Genomic DNA, 21,298 nt, shown 5'->3' with positions numbered 1-21,298 from the left:
AGAGAGAGACTCTGTTTGGGGGTGCTCTACAATACACAATAGGTTTTCCTCAGAGAAATGTGTTTTAACATTTTTCTGCATTTTCATCTTTAACAGAAAACTGTGTTCAATGTCAGAGAATGCCCAACATCAGCTCTTTGAGCAAGTTCCTCCTGCTGCCATTCGCAAACACGCGCAAGCTGCAGCTCCTGCACTTCGTGCTCTTCCTGGGCATCTACCTGGCTGCCCTCCTGAGCAACGGCCTCATCCTCACCACCATAGTCTGCGACCACCGCCTCCACACCCCCATGTACTTCTTCCTCCTCAACCTCTCCCTCCTCGACATGGGCTGCATCTCCACCACTCTGCCCAAAGCCATGGCCAATGCCCTCTGGGACACCAGGGCCATCTCCTATCAAGGCTGTGCTGCACAGGTCTTTTTCTTTCTCTTCTGCATATCAGCAGAGTATTATAACCTTACTATCATGTCGTATGACCGCTACATTGCCATCTGCCAGCCCCTGCACTACGGGAGCCTCCTGGGCAGCAGAGCTTGTGCCCAGATGGCAGCAGCTGCCTGGGGCAGTGGCTTTCTCCATGGTGTCTTGTACACGGCCAACACATTTTCCCTTCCCCTCTGCCAAGACAATGCTGTGGACCAGTTCTTCTGTGAAATCTCCTAGATCCTCAAGCTCTCCTGTTCAGGTTCAGACTACTTAAAGGAAGTTAGTCTTCTGGTGGTTAGTGCATGTTTAGCATTAGTTTGTTTTGTTTTCATTGTGCTGTCCTATGCGCAGATCTTCAGGACAGTGCTGAGGATGCCCTTTGAGCAGGGCCAGCACAAAGCTTTTTCCATGTGCCTCCCTCACCTGCCATGGTCTCTCTGTTTGTCAGCACTGTCATAGTTGCCTACCTGAAGCCGCCCTCCATTTCCTCCACGTGCTTGGACCTGGTGGTGTCATTTCTGTACTCAGTGCTACCTCCAGCAGTTAACCCCCTCATCTACAGCTTGAGGAACTGAGAGCTGAAAGCCACACTTAAGAAACTGATTCTGGTGGTAATATGTACTTAGGAATAAATTTTCTATCTCGCTTTTCTAGTTTAACTCAAGTTAATCTCAGGAAATTTGTGACCTCTAGTTTTAGCATTTGTCCTTGTCTCAGCTCGGATAGAGTTAATTTTCCTCCTCATAGCTGGTAGGGTGCTATGTTTTGGCTTAGGATGAGAGGAGTTCTGATAACACACTGATGTTTTGATTGTTGCAGAACAGTGCTTACACCAAGCTAAGGACGTTTCAGCTTCTCACTATGTCCTGCCAGCAGGCAGGCTGGAGGTGCAGCAGGAGCTGGGAGGGGACAGAGCCAGGACAGCTCACCCCAGCTGGCCAAAGGGGTATTCCATACCTTCTGACGTCATGCTAAACAATAGATAGGGGTGGCTAGTCGGGGTGGGGGGGCCGGACAGCTCAGGGTAAGGCTGGGCATCAGTCAGCAAATGGTGAGCAACTGCATTGTGCATCACTTGTTTCGTACACATTATTATTAGTGATACTGTTATTATTATTGTTATTATTATTATTTTTTTTCCTGTCTTAATAAACTGTCTTTATCTCAACTCAGCCTTCACTTTCTCATTTCTCTCCCCCATCCCAGAGAGGGATGGGGGGTGGTGAGCAAATGGCTGTGTGGTATTTAGCTCCTGTCCGGGCTATACCACAACACCTGGACAGGAATAATGTGAGCTTTGGAGGTGGTTAGAGGAGCATGGCCAGCAGAAACTAATGATTTCATAGAGGTAAGAGGCATCATGTAATGTACATTATGCGGTAACACTGTCTTATGCAGTCATGTATGGCCCTAACATTATTTAAACCAGGAGTTTTAATCTCTAAATCTAAATGCACCTCCTACATTGACAAGAACCACTTCTCTAATGCTTGAACACAAGGTATCTCTTGAAGCAAAACTCACCCCATAGCCCCTTTCCATTACTTTTTCTCTCTTACTCACCCTAATCCCTTCCCTTAATATTAGTATTAAAATGCTCTATTTAACCCTAGGCTTCTAGGCAGACCTAAAAATGACGTAAACTACAGAGCCTGACCATACCCTAAACACAGAACACCAAACCTTCCCATTAAAGATTCGTTTACTCTCTAACACAGAAAGTTGAGCCTTAGTCCCTTGAGAACTAGAAAGCAGTCAGCTATGCCTCAGGATCTACTGCCCCAGCAGGAGGAATGTGACTGAGGCAGTGACTGCGAGGTCACTTCTGTCTCTACACATGATAGGGCAGCAGCAGGAACGTGTCACAGAAAGGGACTGGGAGGTCACTTGTGTCCCCTCTGCTTCCAGACTCAGGAGGACCAAGACAGAAAGAAGGCCCCAACGTAGAATCATAGAATCATAGAATATCCTGAGTTGGAAGGGACCCTTAAGGATCATCAAGTCCAACTCTTGACACCGCACAGGTCTACCCAAAAGTTCAGACCATGTGACTAAGTGCACAGTCCAGTCTCTTCTTAAATTCAGTCAGGCTCGGTGCAGTGACCACTTCCCTGGGGAGCCTGTTCCAGTGTGCAACCACCCTCTCTGTGAAGAACTCCCTCCTGATGTCCAGCCTAAACTTCACCTGTCTCAGCTTAACCCCATTCCCGCGGGTCCTGTCGCCCTGTCCCTTCTGCTTGAGTCCATGAGTGGGCAGCAGCAGGCACAAGGCTTGGCTGTGTCTCCACAAGAAGCTGCAAGGCCAGCAGCAGGCCCCTGGCTTGGGAGATGCTGCTGAGGTGACTTGTGTCTGGTTGGCTGACAGGTCGCAAGGAGCCTGCTGGGTTGGGATGCCTACTTAAGGAGTGATTTCCACCCTAATGAAGCTTTCTTTGGTAGTAGGAAAGAAATAAACTTGGTAGCAGGAGAAAAAAACTTCTTCAAAGTGTATCACGGAATGTTGCCATTTGCCATGAGGATGAAGAAATATCCCTCAAGGGGTCGTGCTGTAGTGCCAGAGGTCACCCTCTGATCAGACCCTGGCTTTGTGTTTCAAGGAACAGTTGGTGAGGGCTGACGAGACATGGGTGAAAGCAAGGGATGAGAGCAAGGTGGTGGACAGAGCTGGGTGTCTGCAGACTTCAAGAAAATAGGGCAATGTGTGGAACAGCATAGGAAAGCCTGCAGAGGAGAAGGCAGAGGGTGCTGGTAAAAAGGGAAGTTGCTAGGAACCCTGAGATATTTGTCTCCTTGGCTAGAGCTTATGAGCAGAGATGTTATACTCATTGCAATGAGGCCTCATTGATTGCTTGCAACCCTGTGCTGCAGCTCAGAGGTGACATACCACTGTTATTCCCATGGCATCACCCTGCCCACCACATCCCACAGAACCCCAGGAAGAGCCCTGAGCCAAATACTGGGGTTGCAGGATCTCCCCTTCCAGAGGCTGGGGCCAACCCTTGGCCTTTCGGCATCAGCAAAACCAACCAAGACTTTTCTCAGCACAGTGCTTTGCCTGTCTGTAACCATGGCCTCCAATTATCTGCCCTAACAAGGCCCTGGGGTGGCTTTGTTAGTAACAGCCCTCAGTGGGGCCCATTAATATTCCAAGTCACTTCAACTTGTCCTTCTGACTTTACTTGCTCAAACAGTTACATCACTCTCTTCTCAGTACCTGAACTTCATAGACTGAACACCAAAACATACCATGGAACTCATTAAAATGCAGAAACTCCTAACATTTCTTCCATAGTTTTCTTCAAGGTTTCAAGCCTTGTGCAGCTACTTGCAGAGCTGGCATGATGTAGTTAAGGAAGAAGTTTTCAAAAAGCATCAAATACAATTTTTTTTTTTTCTTTTTCATTTTAAATCCTGAATTTTGCTGTATTTCAGTTTTGAGAATAATTCACCTATTGCTGTTCATCCAGGGTGACTTCTTTGGAGACCTTCATCGGGAGGAAGAGCAGAGTGAGCTGGTCTTACACCTCCCCTGCCAACAGTGGTCTTTGTCCCTGTAACTGTAGCACAGTTCAGCACATGAAACCCTTTCTAAGACAATCAGGGAAATAAATAAATAAATAAATAAAATAAAATAAAATAAAATTGAAATGACCATTGGATCCTGAGACATTATAAATGAATCTGAGTAGACACCTGGACATCCATGGTTCTCTTGGGTCTTCTGTTGAAAACTCAGGAAGAAAACTAAAGAAAATATATCTTCAAGTGGCTGTAGTTGTGCCCATGAGCTTGGCCTCTTTGGGGAAATTGTCCCTTTCCAGCCATGGAAACCTAAATTGAGTAGAGTGAAAAGAGCTGCCCAGTCAATAGAGTAGGGCAGAGTCCTACTTCCTGTGCTATAGATGCAGAAGGCAAAAAGAATTGCAATGCGCCTGACACTACTCTGGGACGTGTAACCCAGGTCAGGCAACTTTACCTTAGTGCTGACAAGTCCATCACATAACCACGCTACCAAGCTCTACATCTACACCTTGGCTCTCCAGTCGATGACCCAGCTCATGGATGGCAATCAGGGAGTCTCGGTTTAGTGCGACACTGCCTCAGGTGCGCCACCATGGTAGCCATTGGCACCTGCTGTTCTTCAACCCTCAGCAAACCCCCAACAGAAGGGTTCTGTGGAAGGCCAAGCAAGGTAGACAACTGTTTCATGTCCTTTGTCTCCAAGGCAGCTCTGCCAAAGCCCCACCGGTGGTGCCCTCCTGAAACTCTGAAGTTCCCTCTCCTGAAGCCAGTCTTTGCTGTTGCTGGGCAAAGTTGTTTGACCAATGAAAATCTGTTTTTGAAAAGGACTGCTGTGGGGCGAAGGGTATAAGAGGGGAGCCTGTCCTCAAGATGAAAAAAAGGCATCCCGACATAATGAAAAAGGAATGAATAGGGACAGGCTAGCAGAATAGAGACCAGGACAGGAACAGGCACGCTGGTCACCTCATAAAGATAGGTTTGGCCAAACTCAGCAAACCACTCAGAGACGCTCGTACAGAAAGTCGTTAGAAATGGGCGCACCGGAGCTGGGAAGAAGCTCCAGCTGAGAGAAGCGGAGCCGTGCACACAACTGCCTCTTGCTGGTCAGCAGTTGTGCATTATGGGGAATCATACGTCCTTAGAAACAAAGACTGTCCTGGTAACCTTACAGCTCATTCTCCTTATTAACAATCAGACAGTGTATAAGCCTGAAATATGCAACCAAATTGATGTCAAGTTGTGGGAATCTGCAACTAAAAATGACAAGGTTGCAGTGGGACTGCTTGGCACCTGGCAAGCAGTCTCTGAGGCCTTAAAGAGCCATGTGGGACCACAGTCAGACACGTGTGGTTTGCCAGACAGTGAGTGAGCTGCAGGCTCATCCACCGATCCTTCTACTACACCATTGCCCCCACCCCCACCACTACTGCCATTGCAGGCCTTTGCTGTTATGCCCCCTGGTGACATGCCTTTTGACACAGGCCCTATTAGCCTTGAAGAGGAGATGGATATGTTTTTCTTCGATCTGGGAAGAACGGGATATATAAGGCCCAAAGGCCGAGTTCCTAGCAAGACATGTTGTTCCCACAGCTAGCCCTGGAACTCTCCGGTGTTTGTAATCAAGAAAAGGAGTGGAAAATGGAGACTGTTAACTCATTGAAGATATGAGAGCACTTCAACCAGGATTACCAACTCCAACTATGCTCCCCCATTCATGGACTTTAACAGTAATAGACTTAAAGGATTGTTTGTTACCATTTCTGATTGTACATATGTATAGGCATATATAAAAACAATGTTCTGTACATTTAGAAAGTTCGATCTTTGTGTGTGCGTGTTGGTAGAGCATAGACTCCCCGCACACCCAGCACTGTTTACTTGCCTTTTATAAATATTACTAAATTCAGATTGAGTTGAGACTTCATTTATAACAGGTGCTTTTGCCATTCCTTCCCAGTTAGACTCACTTCAGCCTCCAGTGCAGTTATCTCTTGGGCTGCCCCTTTCACTCCAGAAATACAAGTGGGTTCTACCTTTTTACAGCTTGATGGCATTAGGGTACTTTGTGCACCGGTGTCTAGTAGAGCCTGATGCATTTGTGGGTCTGATGTGTCAGGCCATTAAATATACACAGTCCAGTAAACCTGATTGTCCCTTTCCTCTGTGTCCCTGCCTTGGCTGGAAGCACGACCCCTGTAGTCCGGCTCCCAGTATTCATTGCTGTGTTTGGTAGATGGTGCACTGGAAAGCATGTCCCATCATGTCAGGGGAGAGGTCACTGAGAGCCAAGGAACGCAATTCAGTGCAGGAGTTGAGGCCCAGCAGAGACAAGGAGTCAAGGCAGTTGGGTGGGGGAGGCCAAGAGAAGCAGCCCAAGAGGTGGTGCTGCTTGTGAGGACACGTTTGTGGCAGCAGCCTGAGTGGGCAGCAGCTGTGCGCAGTCGAGGGGAGGCCAGGAAGCGCATGGCAAGAGCGCTCCTGCCAGCAGAGCCAAGGCCGGGGCCAAGCCCAAGGGCAGAGGCAGGCCCAGGGCAGGGGGCTGCAAGGGCCATGCTGAGCTCCCTGCCCCTGCAGCAGCCACCCTGGCCCTCAGCAGACGTACTGGTAGCCTGCGGGGAGGGGACGAATGCCCTGGGCCCCCTTCCTGCTCTGCCTAGCCCAGCAAGGGCCCAGAGCGGCCTCCTCTCCCCTGCCCCTGCAGCTCTGGGCTCCCTTGGCGCAGCCCTGGCTCTGCAGCACCAAGCACTGCTGGGAGCCCTCCCCTGCATGCTGCCACCACTCCCTGACTCTGCTGTTGCCCTCTGCCGGGCACTGCCCAGCCCAGCCCAGCCCCTGCCCATCTCTCCCCACCTCCCTGCCCTCTCCCCAGCACAGCCCAGCCCAGCAGCCCAGGCTGGGCTGGCCCCAGGGCAGTGCCCACCGCAGGCTGCTGCAGGGCTCTGGGCACGGCCACCACAGCCCCAGCCCCTAGCAAGGCACCACAGCTGCCGGCACAAAGGCAGCTCTGGGCCTCCCCAGCAGCCCCCGCGCTCAGGAGATGGAGGTCCGTGAAGCTGCAGGAGCCCTGCTCTCTTGCCTGAGAGGTCCCCAGCACAGAGTGCCTGTGCCCCACAGAGCCAGCCCCACTCCCCAGGCCAGCACAAGAGGCCTGGCCCAGCCACAGAGCAGCTCCACATTCCTCTCCAGCATGCCATTTGCCATCAGACTAAGCACAACTGGGACAGTCCCAGGCCAGTCAAGGCCAGTTATTGTTTGCTGAGCCATGGCCAGCCAAGAAGGCAGCTCCCAGTCCAGCACTACACTGAGCACTCTGAAATTCTGATCCACAGTGAAGCCCCGAAAAGCAAGAGGCCCGTTCATGCAGCAGTTCCTTGGGTATATTCCTAGCACCAGCTTTGGAAGAGCTGTGCAATGAAAGAGATGCCACTGTACAGACAACAAGATTGTCAGCAAGATACATGAGACCTCAAGACTTAGTTGAATGTGAAAGCACAAGAGAACAATGACGAAGCCAAAGGGAGCAGCAGTGACAAGGCCACATCCTCCTGCTGGCCGTGGCCATGGCTCCAGGGAAGCAGCAGCCCCAACCCAAAGGCAGCAGAGAGGCAGAGCCCAGCAGGCGGTGAGTCTCTTGGCCCTGAGCCTCTCCTGCGTGCTGGGGCTGCTCCCCCAGAATCAGAGGAGATGGGAAGGGAGGGATACTGAGTCCAATGAATTTATGCTGTCTTCTTTATTGTCTATACCTAAGGAGGAAACCTATTTCAATAGGTTGAATGGAAGATGAATTCAAAGTAAATAATTACTTAATAAATTAAACCAATATAAAAAGTTATGAAAATAATAAAAAATGAAAAATGAAATGAAAATCTCTCATGTCAGCTTCTCAAATAGAATGGTAGAGTTTAGAGGATTATTATTATTATTATTATTATTACAATATGATAAAAATACTAAGTACAAAAAATGATATGATACAAATCACAATAATGTTAACAACACTGATGCTTAAGAAGCACATATAGAAACAGTTTCCTCACTGCAACCTTGAGCTCCTGGTTCCTCATGCTGTAAATGAGGGGGTTCACTGCTGGAGGTACCACTGAATACAAAAGTGACACCACCAAGTCCAGAGATGGGGAAGAGATGGAAGCGGGCTTCAGGTAGGCAAACATGGCAGTGCTGACCATCAGGGAGACCCAGCCAGGTGAGGGAGGCACGTGGAAAAGGCTTTGTGCCGGCCCTGAGAAGAGGGCATCCTCAGCACTGCCCTGAAGATCTGAACATAGGACAACACAATGAAAACAAAACAAACAATGCTGAAAGAAAAACTAATCACAAGTGCCCAAACTTCCCTGAGGTAGGCATCTGAGCAGGAGAGCTTGAGGATCTGGGGGATTTCACAGAAAAACTGGTTCAGAGCATTTCCATGGCAGAGGGGCGGGGAAAATGTGTTGGCCGTGTGCAGGACACTGTACAGAAAGCCACTGCCCCAGGCAGCTGCTGCCATGGTGGCACAAGCTCTGCTGCCCAGGAGGCTCCCGTAGTGCAGGGGCTTGCAGATGGCAATGTAGCGGTCATAGGCCATGAAGGTGAGAAGATAAAATTCTGATACAATCAAGAAGACAAACAGAAAGACCTGTGCAGCACATCCTTGATTGGAGATGGCCCTGGTGTTCCTGAGGGCATTGGCCATTGCTTTGGGCAGAGTGGTGGAGATGCAGCCCAGGTTGAGGAGGGCGAGGTTGAGGAGGAAGAAGTACATGGGGGTGTGGAGGCGGTGGTGGCAGGCTACGGCGCTGAGGATGAGGCCGTTGCCCAGGAGGGCAGCCAGGTAGATGCCCAGGAAGAGCGCGAAGTGCAGGAGCTGCAGCTCGCGTGTGTCTGCGAATGGCAGCAGGAGGAACTCGCTCACAGAGCTGATGTTCATCATTCCCTGACCTAGAAAATGCTTGTCTGTTGACGAGGAGAAGGCAGAGCAATGTTAGAACAGACTACTTAAACTAAAACCTATTCCAAGCCTAAGAGCACCCCCAGCACAAGCCCCTCTTTTTGCAGCAGAACCTCAAAGACTCTCAAAGCCTACTGCATTGCCCACTGCCCTCCCAGAAACAAGACCCAGCAGGAGACCCTTCCAGGACCTGCAGTTGCATGGCCCTGCAGCCAGACCCTTACCTTGTCAAGGGCTGTGCATGTTTCTCCTGCAGGCAGCTCTCAGCATCCTCCCACTGCCAACTGGCTCCAAGCCCTCTCTCCTTCTCTCCTCTCTGTGTCTTTGCCTCTGTATCTCTTACCTGCTGCACTGTGCAGAGGAGCTGCTCCTGGGCACAGCTGTCTCTCTGCACCACGGCCCTCTTGCCACGAGCTCTCTCTGTCCCACCAGGCTGGCCCAGCTCATCAGCACAACACCAGCCCAAGGCACTGCAATCACCCCTCTGGGGGCTTTGCTGATGAGCCCACAAACCTCAGGCACTCAGAGACAATTGAAGACATCTCTCCAGAAGTGCAAGTCAGAGGCAAGTTTCCTGCAGTGTCCCCCTGAGGGCCAGCACTGACACAGCCTCCCTTGGAGCTCGTTAGAGCAGAACCCTGGAGGCAGTATGGACAAGGAGACAAAGGCAGCATGAAGGTGACAGTGATGTGTAGGAAAAGTGGATGTGTGTCACCAAGCACAAGGGCCAGACCTTGACTCCAAGTGCTTCAGAAGGGAGATCCTTTCCTTTACAGGTTATTCAGGGGTCTTTGTGGGGCACTAGGAGATGGGGATGTGCATTGTCAAGTGCAGGAGAATGGTACGACTCCTTCCTGGTTCATGGGTGGGGGCAAGGAGGCTGTGAAGCCCTGGTTCTTCAATGATAAGCTGTCTCCTCATAGGCCTCAGTGACAGAGACAACAGCCATAGCCATGGACACAAAGACCTGGGTCCTGTTGGGACTTTGAGCTTTGCAACAGCCCTTGCTCCTCTCCATACCAGGTTGTCTTAGGGACTCACAGACCTTTACTTTTTTTCCTGATGGCTGCAGGCCCTCTTCTGTGTGGTGCCACACTGGATCTGAGCTCAGTCCGATAACTCAGATCTTCTTGGTGGCCATGCCCCTCGTAAGGCAGCTCTGTAGGAAGCTGGCCTGGTTCCTGGTGAGCAGGCACCACTGCTCGTATGGCATCCCTCGTGGTGTCCAGGACCTCTTCCTCCTGGGCACTGCTCACTCAGCAGGGTCCCAGTCTGCCCTGACGTTGGGGGTTATTCTTCTTCTGGTGAAGGACGAGGTTAGTCTCCTTGTAAATGCCAAGAGGTTTCTATAGGCAAAATCCTGCAGTTTCTCAGGGTTCCTCGACACTGATGCTCCATTCTGTCAGCCATTCATGGCTGCAGGCAGACAGTTCAACCTTACTGTGACTGCACTATCTCTGAGAAGACAGCAGCATTAGGAGCTGCAGGAAAGTTTGGGTAATACAGGAGTAACCAGTTGAATGGCATTGCAGCACAGAGTCACTGAAGGGCAGGGGATGAAAGGCTGCCAGGTTCCACATTTGCTGCTCTTTATTCTCATGCATGCTGTCTGTTTGTCTGGAGCTGTTTCCTGAATGTTATGTGGCTGTGCAGGTTAAAGTTAGAAGGGGCAAAGCTGAGCTGGAGCTCAATCCAGCTGACCGTAAAAGAAAATAAAAAACTTTTTATATAAATGCTTTAAATATAGTTTTTATTTATAAAAACTTATATATAAATATAAGTTTTATATTATATTATATTATATATATATTTTATATTCACATTATAAATATATGTATAAACTTTTTATATAAATGCTTTAAAAAAGTTTTAAATAAAACTTTTTATATTAAATGCTTTAAATGTCATCCTTTTTTAGATGTGGGGGAAATCTGGGAATGATCTAGAGATAAAGTAAAGGCTGAGGTACTTAATGTCTTCTTTTCCTCAGTCTCCAGCAGCAAGACCACTCCTGGATATTTCTTCCTGGATATTTCTTCTTCCTCATGTCCAGTGCCAATGTTCCAGGACACATTTTGTGGGTGTTTCTTCTCTCCTGTTCTTTCCTGGCACCAAAAAGTTCCATGAGGGTGGAAACCACTCCTGAAGTAGGCATCCCAACCCAGCAGGATCCTTGCAGCCTCTCAGCCAAGCAGACACAAGTCACCTCAGCAGCATCTCCCAAGCCAGGGGCCTGCTGCTGGCCTTGCAGCTTCTTGGCTAGACACAGCCAAGCCTTGTGCCTGCTGCTGCCCAGTCAAGGACTCAAGCAGAAGGGACAGGACAACCCATGTTGGGGGCCTTCTTTCGTTCTTGGTCCTCCTGGGTGTGGAGGCAGAGGGGATCCCCCAGTCAGCATGCCAAGCAGGTGCCTTCTGCTGGCCTAGCAGGGCCACTGCCAGATGTCAGCCCAAAAGTGCAGCTCCCAGGGAGAAGTCAAGGCTGACCTGCCACCTACTTCAGACAGAAGTGACCTCCCAGTCCCTATGCGTGACACTTTCCTGCTGCTGCCCTATCAAGTGCAGAGACAGAAGTGACCTCACAGTCACTGCCATGGTCACATTCCTCCTGCTGGGGCAGGAGATCCTGAGGAAGGGCTTACTAGTTTCTAGTTCTCACAGGACGAATGCTCAACTTTCTATGTTAGAAAGTAAACAAAGGTTTAATGGGATTGTTTGGTGTTCTTCTGTGTTTAGGGTATGGTCAGGCTCTGTAGTTTAGGTCATTTTTAGGTCTGCCTAGAAGCCTAGTTTTAAGTAGAGCATTTGAATATTAATATTAAGGGAAGTAATTAGGGTGAGTAAGAGTGTAAAGATAAGGGAAAGGGGCTATGGGCTGAGTTTTGCTTCAAGGAATACTTTGTGTTCAAGCTTTAGAGAAATGGATTCCTGTCAGTGTGCTGGAACAGCATTTAGATTTAAGGATTAGAACTACTGGTTAAAATAGTGTAAGGGCCATACATGACTGTACAAATCAGTGCTACTGCACGATCTACATTACATGATGCCTCTTACCTCTACGAAATCATTAATTTCTGCTGGCTATGCTCCTCTTGCCACCTGAAAATCTCACATCTCTCGTGTCCAGGTTGCTCCTTACCTCCCCATATCTTATTGGGATCAGCTTTCCCATGACATAGGCAGTATATGTTTCATCTCTGTGGGCTACTCTGTTCTTCAGAGAGAAGTGGCATTGTAGTCAGGAGGGAAAAGGGCCTAAAGGAGCATCCTGCCCAGTATGCCCATCAGCTCTGCCTCTCTACAAAATTGTGCATCCTACCTACTAGCAGGATTTGTTTCCACTGGTAGTTTTGTTTCCAGAATAGCTTCCATGGATCTCGAGTTCTTTTTCCAGGCCCTCACGAATGCTTCAGTTTTGGATATGTAGAGATGGGATAAGGAAAGCAATTTGCACATAGAACTGAGCTTAGCAAGGGATGCAAAGAATAACAGGAAGAGATTCTAGAGATACATAGCTCAGAAAAGAAAGGCCAACAAGAGTGTACCCTCTCTGATGGATGAGAAGGGTGAACTGGTAATGACAGGCATGGAGAAGGCTGAGGGCCTCAACAACATCTTTGCCTCAATCTTCCCTGCCAGTCAGGCTTCCCAAGTCTTTCATTTCCCTGAACCCATAGATGGAGCCTGGGGGGCAAAGAAGGTGATCAAGTGGCTAGAGCACCTCTCCTATGAAGAAAGGCTGAGAACACTGGGGCTGTTCAGCCTGGAGAAAAAAAGGCTCCAGGATGACCTCATCACAGCCTTTCAGTACTTACAGGGGGCTTATAAAAAAAATGGAGTGTGACTCTTTGCTCAAGGACATCACAGTCCCTGCCCTGCCCCAAGGGGACAAACAGCTGAAGTTAGGGATAGGAGTGGGTTTGAAGATGAGATGTGTTGTGTGTGTGGTGGAGGGTTAGGTGGTCAATTTAACATTTAGGGATTAGAGGTCAACTTCTAGGGCTAATGTAATGGAAGGGCTTTGAGGGAGGGATTGGTGTTCTGCTCAAGATGCCTGCTCAAGGTGTAGGAAAAGGGCAAGCCTTGTGGTTTAAAGTTTTGTTTAGTTCTTGGGTGAGGGCTGGGGTTAACGCTGGCGTTCTAATTCATGATTAGGCTTAATCATCCATCTGCTTAGCCTTGAAGTACAAGATGCTTTCGACATCTGCCTTTTCCACATCCCGAGGAACCTTTTTGATCAATCTGTCCTTTCCAAGGTCTTTGAGATAGGTCTTATGACGACGTCTGCAATTCCACCAGCACATCTCTCACCCTTCCCATACTACCTATAAGCAACCCTAGGACTGACAGGGGGATGATGAAGGTATGAGAAAGGGCTTGGTTAAAACCTCTGACTACAGCCTTTATGGGCTTTACAGAGACAGTGACAATGGTGTCATAGAAAACAGTGACACTCGTGAGGACAGAAGTGGATAAGGCCTTGGGCTTGTCAACAGAGGATGCACGCACATGAAAACTGCAGGAAACAGAAGAGGAAGATGATCCAAAGGAAGGAAGGAAGGAAGGAAAGAAGGAAGGAAGAAAGATCCAAAATGTAGATTATGAAAGGAAAGACCATGAGTATCATTGTGGCACTGCAGGAGAGCTCCAGCAATGGGGCAAAACCACAGAAGGTGTCTATGACACTGGGGCCACAGAACTGTAGCTGGGAGGAGGAGAAAGAATTACTGCACATGAGAGAAATTCCCCTGCTTCAGGTACAGCTGCCTTCTGGAGCCAGACCTTCCACTTCTCAAGCCTTGCAGAGAACAGGGGTGGCATACAGCCCAGGGATGACCATAGGACATGGCCCCCAGCAGGAAGCACTGCAGTCATGCAGAAGGTGCAGCTGAGAGTGTTGTCCCCCTTTGCTCACAGAGGTTGGAGCACTGTCTCCCCCATGTGGTGTCTCCCCTGTGTGGAGTACGGTGCCTTGTCTCCCCCACCGCACGGCCTTGACTCCTTGTCTCTTCTGGGCCCCACCTTCCACACCCAAATGTGTCCCTTGGCTGTCAGCTCCCTCTCCCCTGCCCTGGGTACTAAGCTGGAGCAGACAGGTTACCATTAGATGTGGTGGTGCTTGTGTAATTCACATTGGTGATGGCACAAATGACAGTTCCTTCACCAGTGATGTACATCTTTCTTCGTGTTAGGACATAATTCAATGTCCTTCACTCTGCTTTGTCACACTGATGAACAGAACCTGGTCTCCTTGATTATTCTGAGGCACAATGCAACGTTTTTTGCCTTCTACTACTCCAGCACATTATGTGTGACTTTCCCTTACTCTGCACATTGACCTGCAGGATCATTTCACATGTTTTGCTTTCAAAACCTTAGCTGGACCAAGAGCATTTCCAAAGTGGGGCAAGCTGATGGGTTCTGCCTCAGCCATTTCGAGCATGCTATACTTGAGTTTTTCAGCCTGAGTTTGCTAAAGATGACCCAGGAAGGTAAACGGATGTTCACGTGTCTAGTAGGAATAAGGGAGAGTATCTCAGGTTTCCAATGGCCATTTCAAATCTAGGTCAATCTCAGGAACCCACTGAAGAAGAGGTTTGTCTTTGAAGGGGTTTCCTGTGCTGGACTGGGCTGCAGTTGCAGAGACAAAGACCACTGTTGGCAGTGGAGTTGCCCTGGGAACTCCACCTGGCTCCACCTGATTTTCCCAAACGGTTCCTGCCTCCTGTAGGTCTTTTCTGACATCTGTCAGTCCAGGCAAGTGCCTTAAACACAACGGGACCACTGGAGGTTTTCCCTGGTTAGACAGCAATGCTCTGCCTGAGTACTCAGTTATTACTTTAGTTCTTATCTAATAAAGCAACTATTCATCAGCTCAAATGATTCAATTCCTTCTGTAAAATGTCTCAAGTGAAGTGTAATTTCAATCAAGAAGAAATTATAATTTCCATGATCTATACTCATCTCAGAAGAAGAAATACAGATAATCTCCTTTACTTGCATTCTCATCGCTTTGTCTATCATGGTGTGCTCCCTCATCTTCCAGGGACAACACCCATCTTGATTACACAGACCCTGCTGAACGTCCCATTTCCACCTGCCTGTCTGAACCCATGCACTTCCCATGGTTCTCCTGGTTTGCCCTCCCCTTACTCTTTGACCATTCAGACCTCTCTCACCAACCCAGTTGCTGCTGTGAGATTCAGTGAGTTCAAGCTCGCCCATCTCTCAGCAGTCTTGAATGGTTTCCTTAGCAAGAACCTCATAATTTATCATTGAATTTGTATGATATGGATTAATATTAACACAATTACTTAAAATTTCCTATTACTCACTGAAAAATACATCATGTACAGTCATCCTTTTGGGAAGGTAAAAATCACTGGAGGCAACAAAATGAGGAACTTGATCTTTGTTTTTTTTTTTTTTTTTGAAAATTGCATCATGATTTCCTGTTGTTTGTTTTGAAATAGGAAAAACCCTGTTCTTCCCATCCAAGCAGGACTTCAAAGGAGAAACCCTAGACCAATACCTATAGGAGAATGATGCTCTAAGCAGAAACACATCAAAATTCAGCCTTTAAAATGGGAAAAGATTTTTATTAGATGCTCTTTGAAATCTTCCCCCTTAACTACAACATGAAAGTTCTCCAATTAGCTGAACAAGTCTTCAATACTTGAAGAAAATGATGGGAGAGATATGGCTCCTTAGGAGTTTCTGTGTTTTAATGAGTTCCATGGAGTATTTTGGTGCTGAGTCAAAGAAACTTGGGTACTGAGAGGAGAATGATGCAATTGAACGAAAAAGCAAACTCAAAAGGACAAGTTGAAGTGACTTGGAGTCTTAATGGGCCCCACTAAGGGCTGTTACTAACAAAGCCTCCCCAGGCACATGTTAGGACAGATAATTGGAGGCCGTAATTACAGACAGGCAAAGCACTGTGCTGAGAAAAGTCTTGCTTGGTTTTGGTGATGCAGAAGGTCCAAGACCTGACCCCAGCCACTGGGAGGGGAGATCCTGCACCCTCTGACTTTTCCTGGGGATATGAAGAATGTGGTGGGCAGTGTGATGCCACGAGAGGAAAACTGATATGACACCTCCCTGCCTCTGCACAGGGTTGCAAGGAAACAAAGAGGCTGCACTGCAATGACTTTATCTTGTTTTCTCAAAAGCTCTAGCCAAAGTATCAGGACTGTTGGAGCCTTCCCTTTTTATCAGCAACCTCTGTCTTTTCCTCTGCATGCTTCCCTATGCTGTCCCACACTTTGTCCTATTTCCTGGAAGTCTGCAGACAGCCATCTCTGTTCACCACCTTGTTCTCATCCCAGCATTTCCATCATTTTACCAACGTCTCATCAACCCTCACCAGCTGTTCCTTGAGAAACGAAGCTAGGGTCTGATCATAGATATTGAGCAGCAGCTTCCAAGCCAGGGGCCTGCTGCTGGCCTTGCAGCTTCTTGGCTAGACAAAGCCAAGCCTTGTGCCTCCTGTTGCTGTCCAGTCATGGACTCAAGCAGAAGGGACAGGACAACCCATCTGGGGGCCTTCTTTCTGTTTGGGTCCTCCTGGCTATGGAGGCAGAGGAGATCCCCCAGTCAGCATGCCAAGCAGGTGCCTTCTGCTGGCCTAGCAGGGCCACTGCCAGATGTCAGCCCAAAAGTGCAGATCCCAGGGAGAGGTCAAGGGTGACCTGCCACCTCCAGACACAAGTGACCTCACAGTCCCTTTCTGTGACATGTTCCTGCTGCTGCCCTATCAAGTGCAGAGACAGAAGTGACCTCACAGTCCCTGCCACAGTCACATTCCTCCTGCTGGGGCAGGAGATCCTGAGGCAGAGGTGAGCTCCTCAGAACACTCCCACCCATCTCCTCCTTGTGGCCCACAAGCTGATCAGATCCATGGCCCCTTACATTTATTTGGAGTTAGGGTTTTGTTTAGGTGTCTCTTAAGCAGATTTCTAGTGTTAAGTGGACCATTTTAATGCTAGTATTAAGTGCAGAGATCAGAGTGATTAAGAGAGTAAAAGCTAGGGGAAGCGGCTATGGGCTGAGTTTTGTCTTCTAGGGATATTTTGAGGTCACTCATTAGAGTAGTGGATTCCTGTCAGGGTGCTGAATATCATTTAGGTTTAGGAAATATGTTTACAGGTTGAAGCTGGGGAATAACCTTGTATGAGTATTTTAAGTCACAGTTACAGCAGCATCAGCATAACCTGAACCCTCTTACTTCTACAAAATCCTTAATACCGGCTGGCCAAACCCCTATTCCCTCCTCTCTATCTCACATTTCTCCTGGCCAGGCTTCTCTTGATTTCCACATATCAGTTATTTTTTTAGGGGCATGTTTATGATGCCTTTCATGATCTTAGACTATCTGTCAGTGTTCTGTTTGTTACTCTATTCCTGAGAAAAACGTCACTTAAGACATGATGGAAAAGGACACACAAGTCCATCAGAGCACCCTGCACAATGTGCCCAGCAGCTCTGCACCATCACAAAAGTGCGGTTCCTGCCTACAAGTTTTCTTTCCAGAATGGCTCCTATGGCTCCAGGGTAACTTTTCCCAGGCACTCTGTTTCCCAGGCCACACCACTCTTGCCTGCAGGCCCCACGTGTCTCTCCAAGCCTCCCCTCTTCCCCTGCAGTAGTGGCACCTCAGCACAGCAGGTTGGTGCATCTCCAGGCTCAGTGGTGTTTCCTGAGGGCCTGCCCCATGTGGGGAGTCGTGGGGAGGAAGAGAGCAATGTCATCTCCTGGGGCATGGCTGAGCACAGCCCAGCCATCCTGCACCGCGGGCAGGCCCCTGCTCCCAGGCTGAGGCACACATGCAAGGTGGACACTTCAGCAGCTTCAAGCAGGGACCTTCAGCCCTGTCCCAGTCCCAGGAGTGACCTCATCCTCCTACTCCATCCACAGACAGCTGCTAAAGCTCTGAGTGTCTCTGTTTCTCACAACCTTCACCCAAATATTTGTCGTGGCCCTCCCCATTGCACAGCACTGCCTCTCAGGTGGCATTCATTGACCCTTCAGAAGGGCCTTTGGGCTTCCTCAATTGTCCTGGTGCTTATTAGCACCTTCTCGACTCCTTCCAGAGCTTTTTTGTCTATTGTGGGGATACTGGCTCATGGCTGGGACAGAGTTTCTCTCTGCAGATCAGCCCCTGTGGTGTTGTGTTTTTGATATGTGACCAGAGCAGTGTTGGTCACCCGTGGTTTTGATCACTGTTCCTGAGAAGTGCTTGCACAGCATCAACGCCTTCTCTGCTTCTAAATCTGCCCCAGGAGTCAGTTGGCTGCAAGTGGGCAAGAGGCTGTGAGGAGAACCTGCAGTGACAGCTGACCCAGCCTGAGCAGTGTGAGTTGCCCATGCACTCCTCAGATTCACCTTGATTGTTACCAGACACTACCTTGCACGGTCATTTTATGAGGTTCTAATCACTACCCACTGAGCACCCTGTCCCTGGAGATCTCTTGACATCTCCTGAAAGATCCAGATTCCTCTCCAGGCTAGTACTGGTCGTCAACCCCACTGCTGGGCACAGTCCCATGCAGATGAGTCCAAGGCCAGTTGTCATCTCCTTAGGCAAGTGCTGCCACAACGGGAGTACTTACTGCTGTCCTTGTTTCCACACAAACCACCCTGGGACTTTCATCCTGTGTCCTTCACTCCATGAAGAAGCCCAGAAAACAGAAGAGCAGGGAGCAACCCCTTGGCTCCATTCCTGATAGCACATTTGGCAGAGACATTCAGGATTCTGGGTTTGCCCTGAGCAAGACCCTCCTGTGACTGTGGTGCTAGCAGGGAGGCAGCTGTGACCCAGGGCTGCACAGTGCCTGCTGCTGCCTGCAGGGACAGGGATGTCACTGCAGAGAGAACAGGACTGTCGCCAAGGTACACAATATATCAGGGCTTACATGGATACAAAAACCACAATGCAGAAGCCAAAAGAGAGCAGCAGGGAAAAGCCACTTCCTACTGCTGGCCATGGCCATGGCTCCAGGGAAGCAGCAGCCCTGACCCAAAGGCAGCAGAGAGGCAGAGCCCAGTGGGCAGTGAGGGGCAGTCCCGAGGGCCACCGGGGCTTCTCCTGCATGTGGCAGCTGGGCTCTTGGCCCCAAGCCCCTCCTGCCTGCTGGGGCTGCTCCCCCAGCTCCAGAGGAGATGGGAAGAGATGGAAGCTCAGGACAATAAATTTCTGATTGCTTTCTTATCAGGTTTATCTACACAGGAAGCCATCTTCTACAGAAAAATAATTGAGTTGTAGGGGGCTAGGAATAATAGTTAATCAAATGTGAAATAATGAGAGAAAATAATAATACAGACATTTAAGAATAGAAGACATCGTATTATTTTCTTTCTGAGAATAGCTGGGATTTCTAATAATAGGCATAGCATTATAGGTGAATTTGCTGAAGATGTGTGTCCTCAAGTAGAGTCCTGATGGAATTCCTTAGCTCCCAGTTCCTCAAGCTGTAGCTGAGGGGGTTCACTACTGGAGGAACCACTGAGTACAGAAGAGTGACCACCAGGTCCAGAGATGGGGAGGAGATGGAGGGGGACTTCAGGTAGGCAAAGATGGAAGTGCTGATCATCAGGGAGGTGACAACCAGGTGAGGGAGGCACGTGGAAAAGGCTTTGTGCCGGCCCTGCTCAGAGGGCATCCTCAGCACTGCCCTGAAGGTCTGCACATAGGACAGCACAATGAAAACAAAACAACCAAATGCTAACAAAATGCTAAACAGAATTGCCCAAACTTCTCTGAGATAGTCATCTGAGCAGGAGAGCTTGAGGATCTGGGGGATTTCACAGAAGAACTGGTCCACAGCATTGCCTCGGCAGAGGGTCAGGGAAAATGTGTTGGCCATGTGCAGGACAGCATTGAGAAAGCCACTGCCCCAGGCAGCTGCTGCCATCTGGGCACAAGCTCTGCTGCCCACGAGGCTCCCGTAGTGCAGGGGCTTGCAGATGGCAACATAGCGGTCGTAGGCCATGATAGATAGAATTGAATACTCTGAACCAAAGAAGAAGACCAAAAAGAGAACTTGAGCAGCACAGCCTTGATAGGAGATGGCCCAAGTGCAGGAGCTGCAGCTCGCGCGTGTCTGCAAATGGCAGCAGGAGGAACTCACTCACAGAGCTGATGTTGGGCATTTGGTGGTTCTGGCCATCGGTTACTGCCAAGGATGAAAAAAGCTTTAATAAATAAGAAGACATACCTGAGATAAAGTTCTTACATTTCTCACATAACTGCCCTGAAAACCCTTTCAGTCGGGTATTTACCAGGTCCCTTTCATATGCTCTTCTTGATGCTGCCTGAGGGTGTCCCTGGGAGCAAGGGACCCTGCTCTGGGCAAGGAGTCAGTCCTGCCCCAAAACCAGAGGTAAAGAGGAAGATGGGGTATTCTCAGATTCAATCAGCTGATAATAAAGAGCTTTTCAATTTTGTTGCTCCCAACTCACCCAGCTGTGGAGCAGGGCTGCGGGAATTTATTTTTGTATTTTCTGTCTAACTGCCTACCCGACCCTGTTTTCTAAGGCATAAATAAATCCTGGGCATTTCAAATGAAAATTTGTGTATCCTCAGACAAAGGAGTCCCTTCAGAGTTTCATTTAGAGACAATTTCGAGCCATGCTTAGGCTCATTTGGCCTGTGCTGGCATTTATTGAGCTACAGAAGTATTGCACTGGTAGGTTCATAGAGACATGGAGTCACAGATTATCCCAGGTTGGAAGGGGCCCACAAGGATATTCAAATCCAACCGATATAGAGTATTCTAATACTACGGAATAGAGTAGCCAACAGAGGTGAGACAGGTGCTCTGATATAACGACAACCATCAGAAAGCTGATCCCAGTTAGATGACTGCTATGGAGAGGTCAAGAGTAGCCTGGCCAGGAGAGATGTCAGATAGGGGTACAGGAAGAAGAAGTGAAGAGGAGCTTGGAACCTTACCTTTGTAGAGGTAAGATGGTTCATGCAATGTTGATGCTGCTCTAACACTGACTTCAGACATTCTTGTAGGGCCTGTAAACTATTTTCAAAAATAACAATAATCCTTAAACCTAAACATTAGTGCAACTTCCTGACAGGAATCCACTATTGTAAAGCAGAACTCAAAATACCACCTGAAGAAAAACTCAGCCCATAGCCCCCTTTTCTTCCCTTTACTCTCTTGCTCACCCTAATCCCTGCCCTTATCACTAACATTAAAATGCTCTGTTTATCCCTAGTCTTCTCACCAGACTTAAACAGAACCCTAAACCTTAATGCTTGCCCATACTTGTAACCAGAAACATGACACCACAAACAGAACACAAAATCTTCCAACATAAACTTTGCTTAATCTCTAACACAAAATGGTAAAATCTACTCCCTACGATACAAGAGAGAGGTGAGCTCTGCC

General features: G+C 48.7%; 1 protein-coding gene across 1 annotated transcript; it reads right to left on the bottom strand.

Annotated features, from left to right (window-relative positions):
• Positions 1-19,288: 19,288 nt before the first annotated feature.
• On the bottom strand, positions 19,289-20,908 carry LOC119715337 (olfactory receptor 14J1-like). Its single transcript, XM_072029667.1, has 2 exons — positions 20,848-20,908; positions 19,289-19,905 (listed from the first exon to the last, which is right to left on the bottom strand). Exons 1-2 carry the CDS (start codon positions 20,906-20,908, stop codon positions 19,289-19,291), a joined length of 678 nt encoding a protein of 225 aa, XP_071885768.1.
• Between the last annotated feature and the right edge of the window lie 390 nt (positions 20,909-21,298).

This window comes from Anas platyrhynchos, chromosome 31, assembly GCF_047663525.1.
Source record: "Anas platyrhynchos isolate ZD024472 breed Pekin duck chromosome 31, IASCAAS_PekinDuck_T2T, whole genome shotgun sequence".
Classification (NCBI taxonomy): Eukaryota; Metazoa; Chordata; class Aves; order Anseriformes; family Anatidae; genus Anas; species Anas platyrhynchos.
This window is presented reverse-complemented; position numbering and strand designations above follow the sequence as displayed.

Bases quoted from the DNA above. Each gene is read 5' to 3' on its own strand.
- LOC119715337 (XM_072029667.1), bottom strand. From the start codon at position 20,908: ATGTCTGAAGTCAGTGTTAGAGCAGCATCAACATTGCATGAACCATCT. The intron at 19,906-20,847 runs GTAAGGTTCCAA...TCTTTGGTTCAG, and splicing joins ACCATCTTACCTCTACAAAG to AGTATTCAATTCTATCTATC.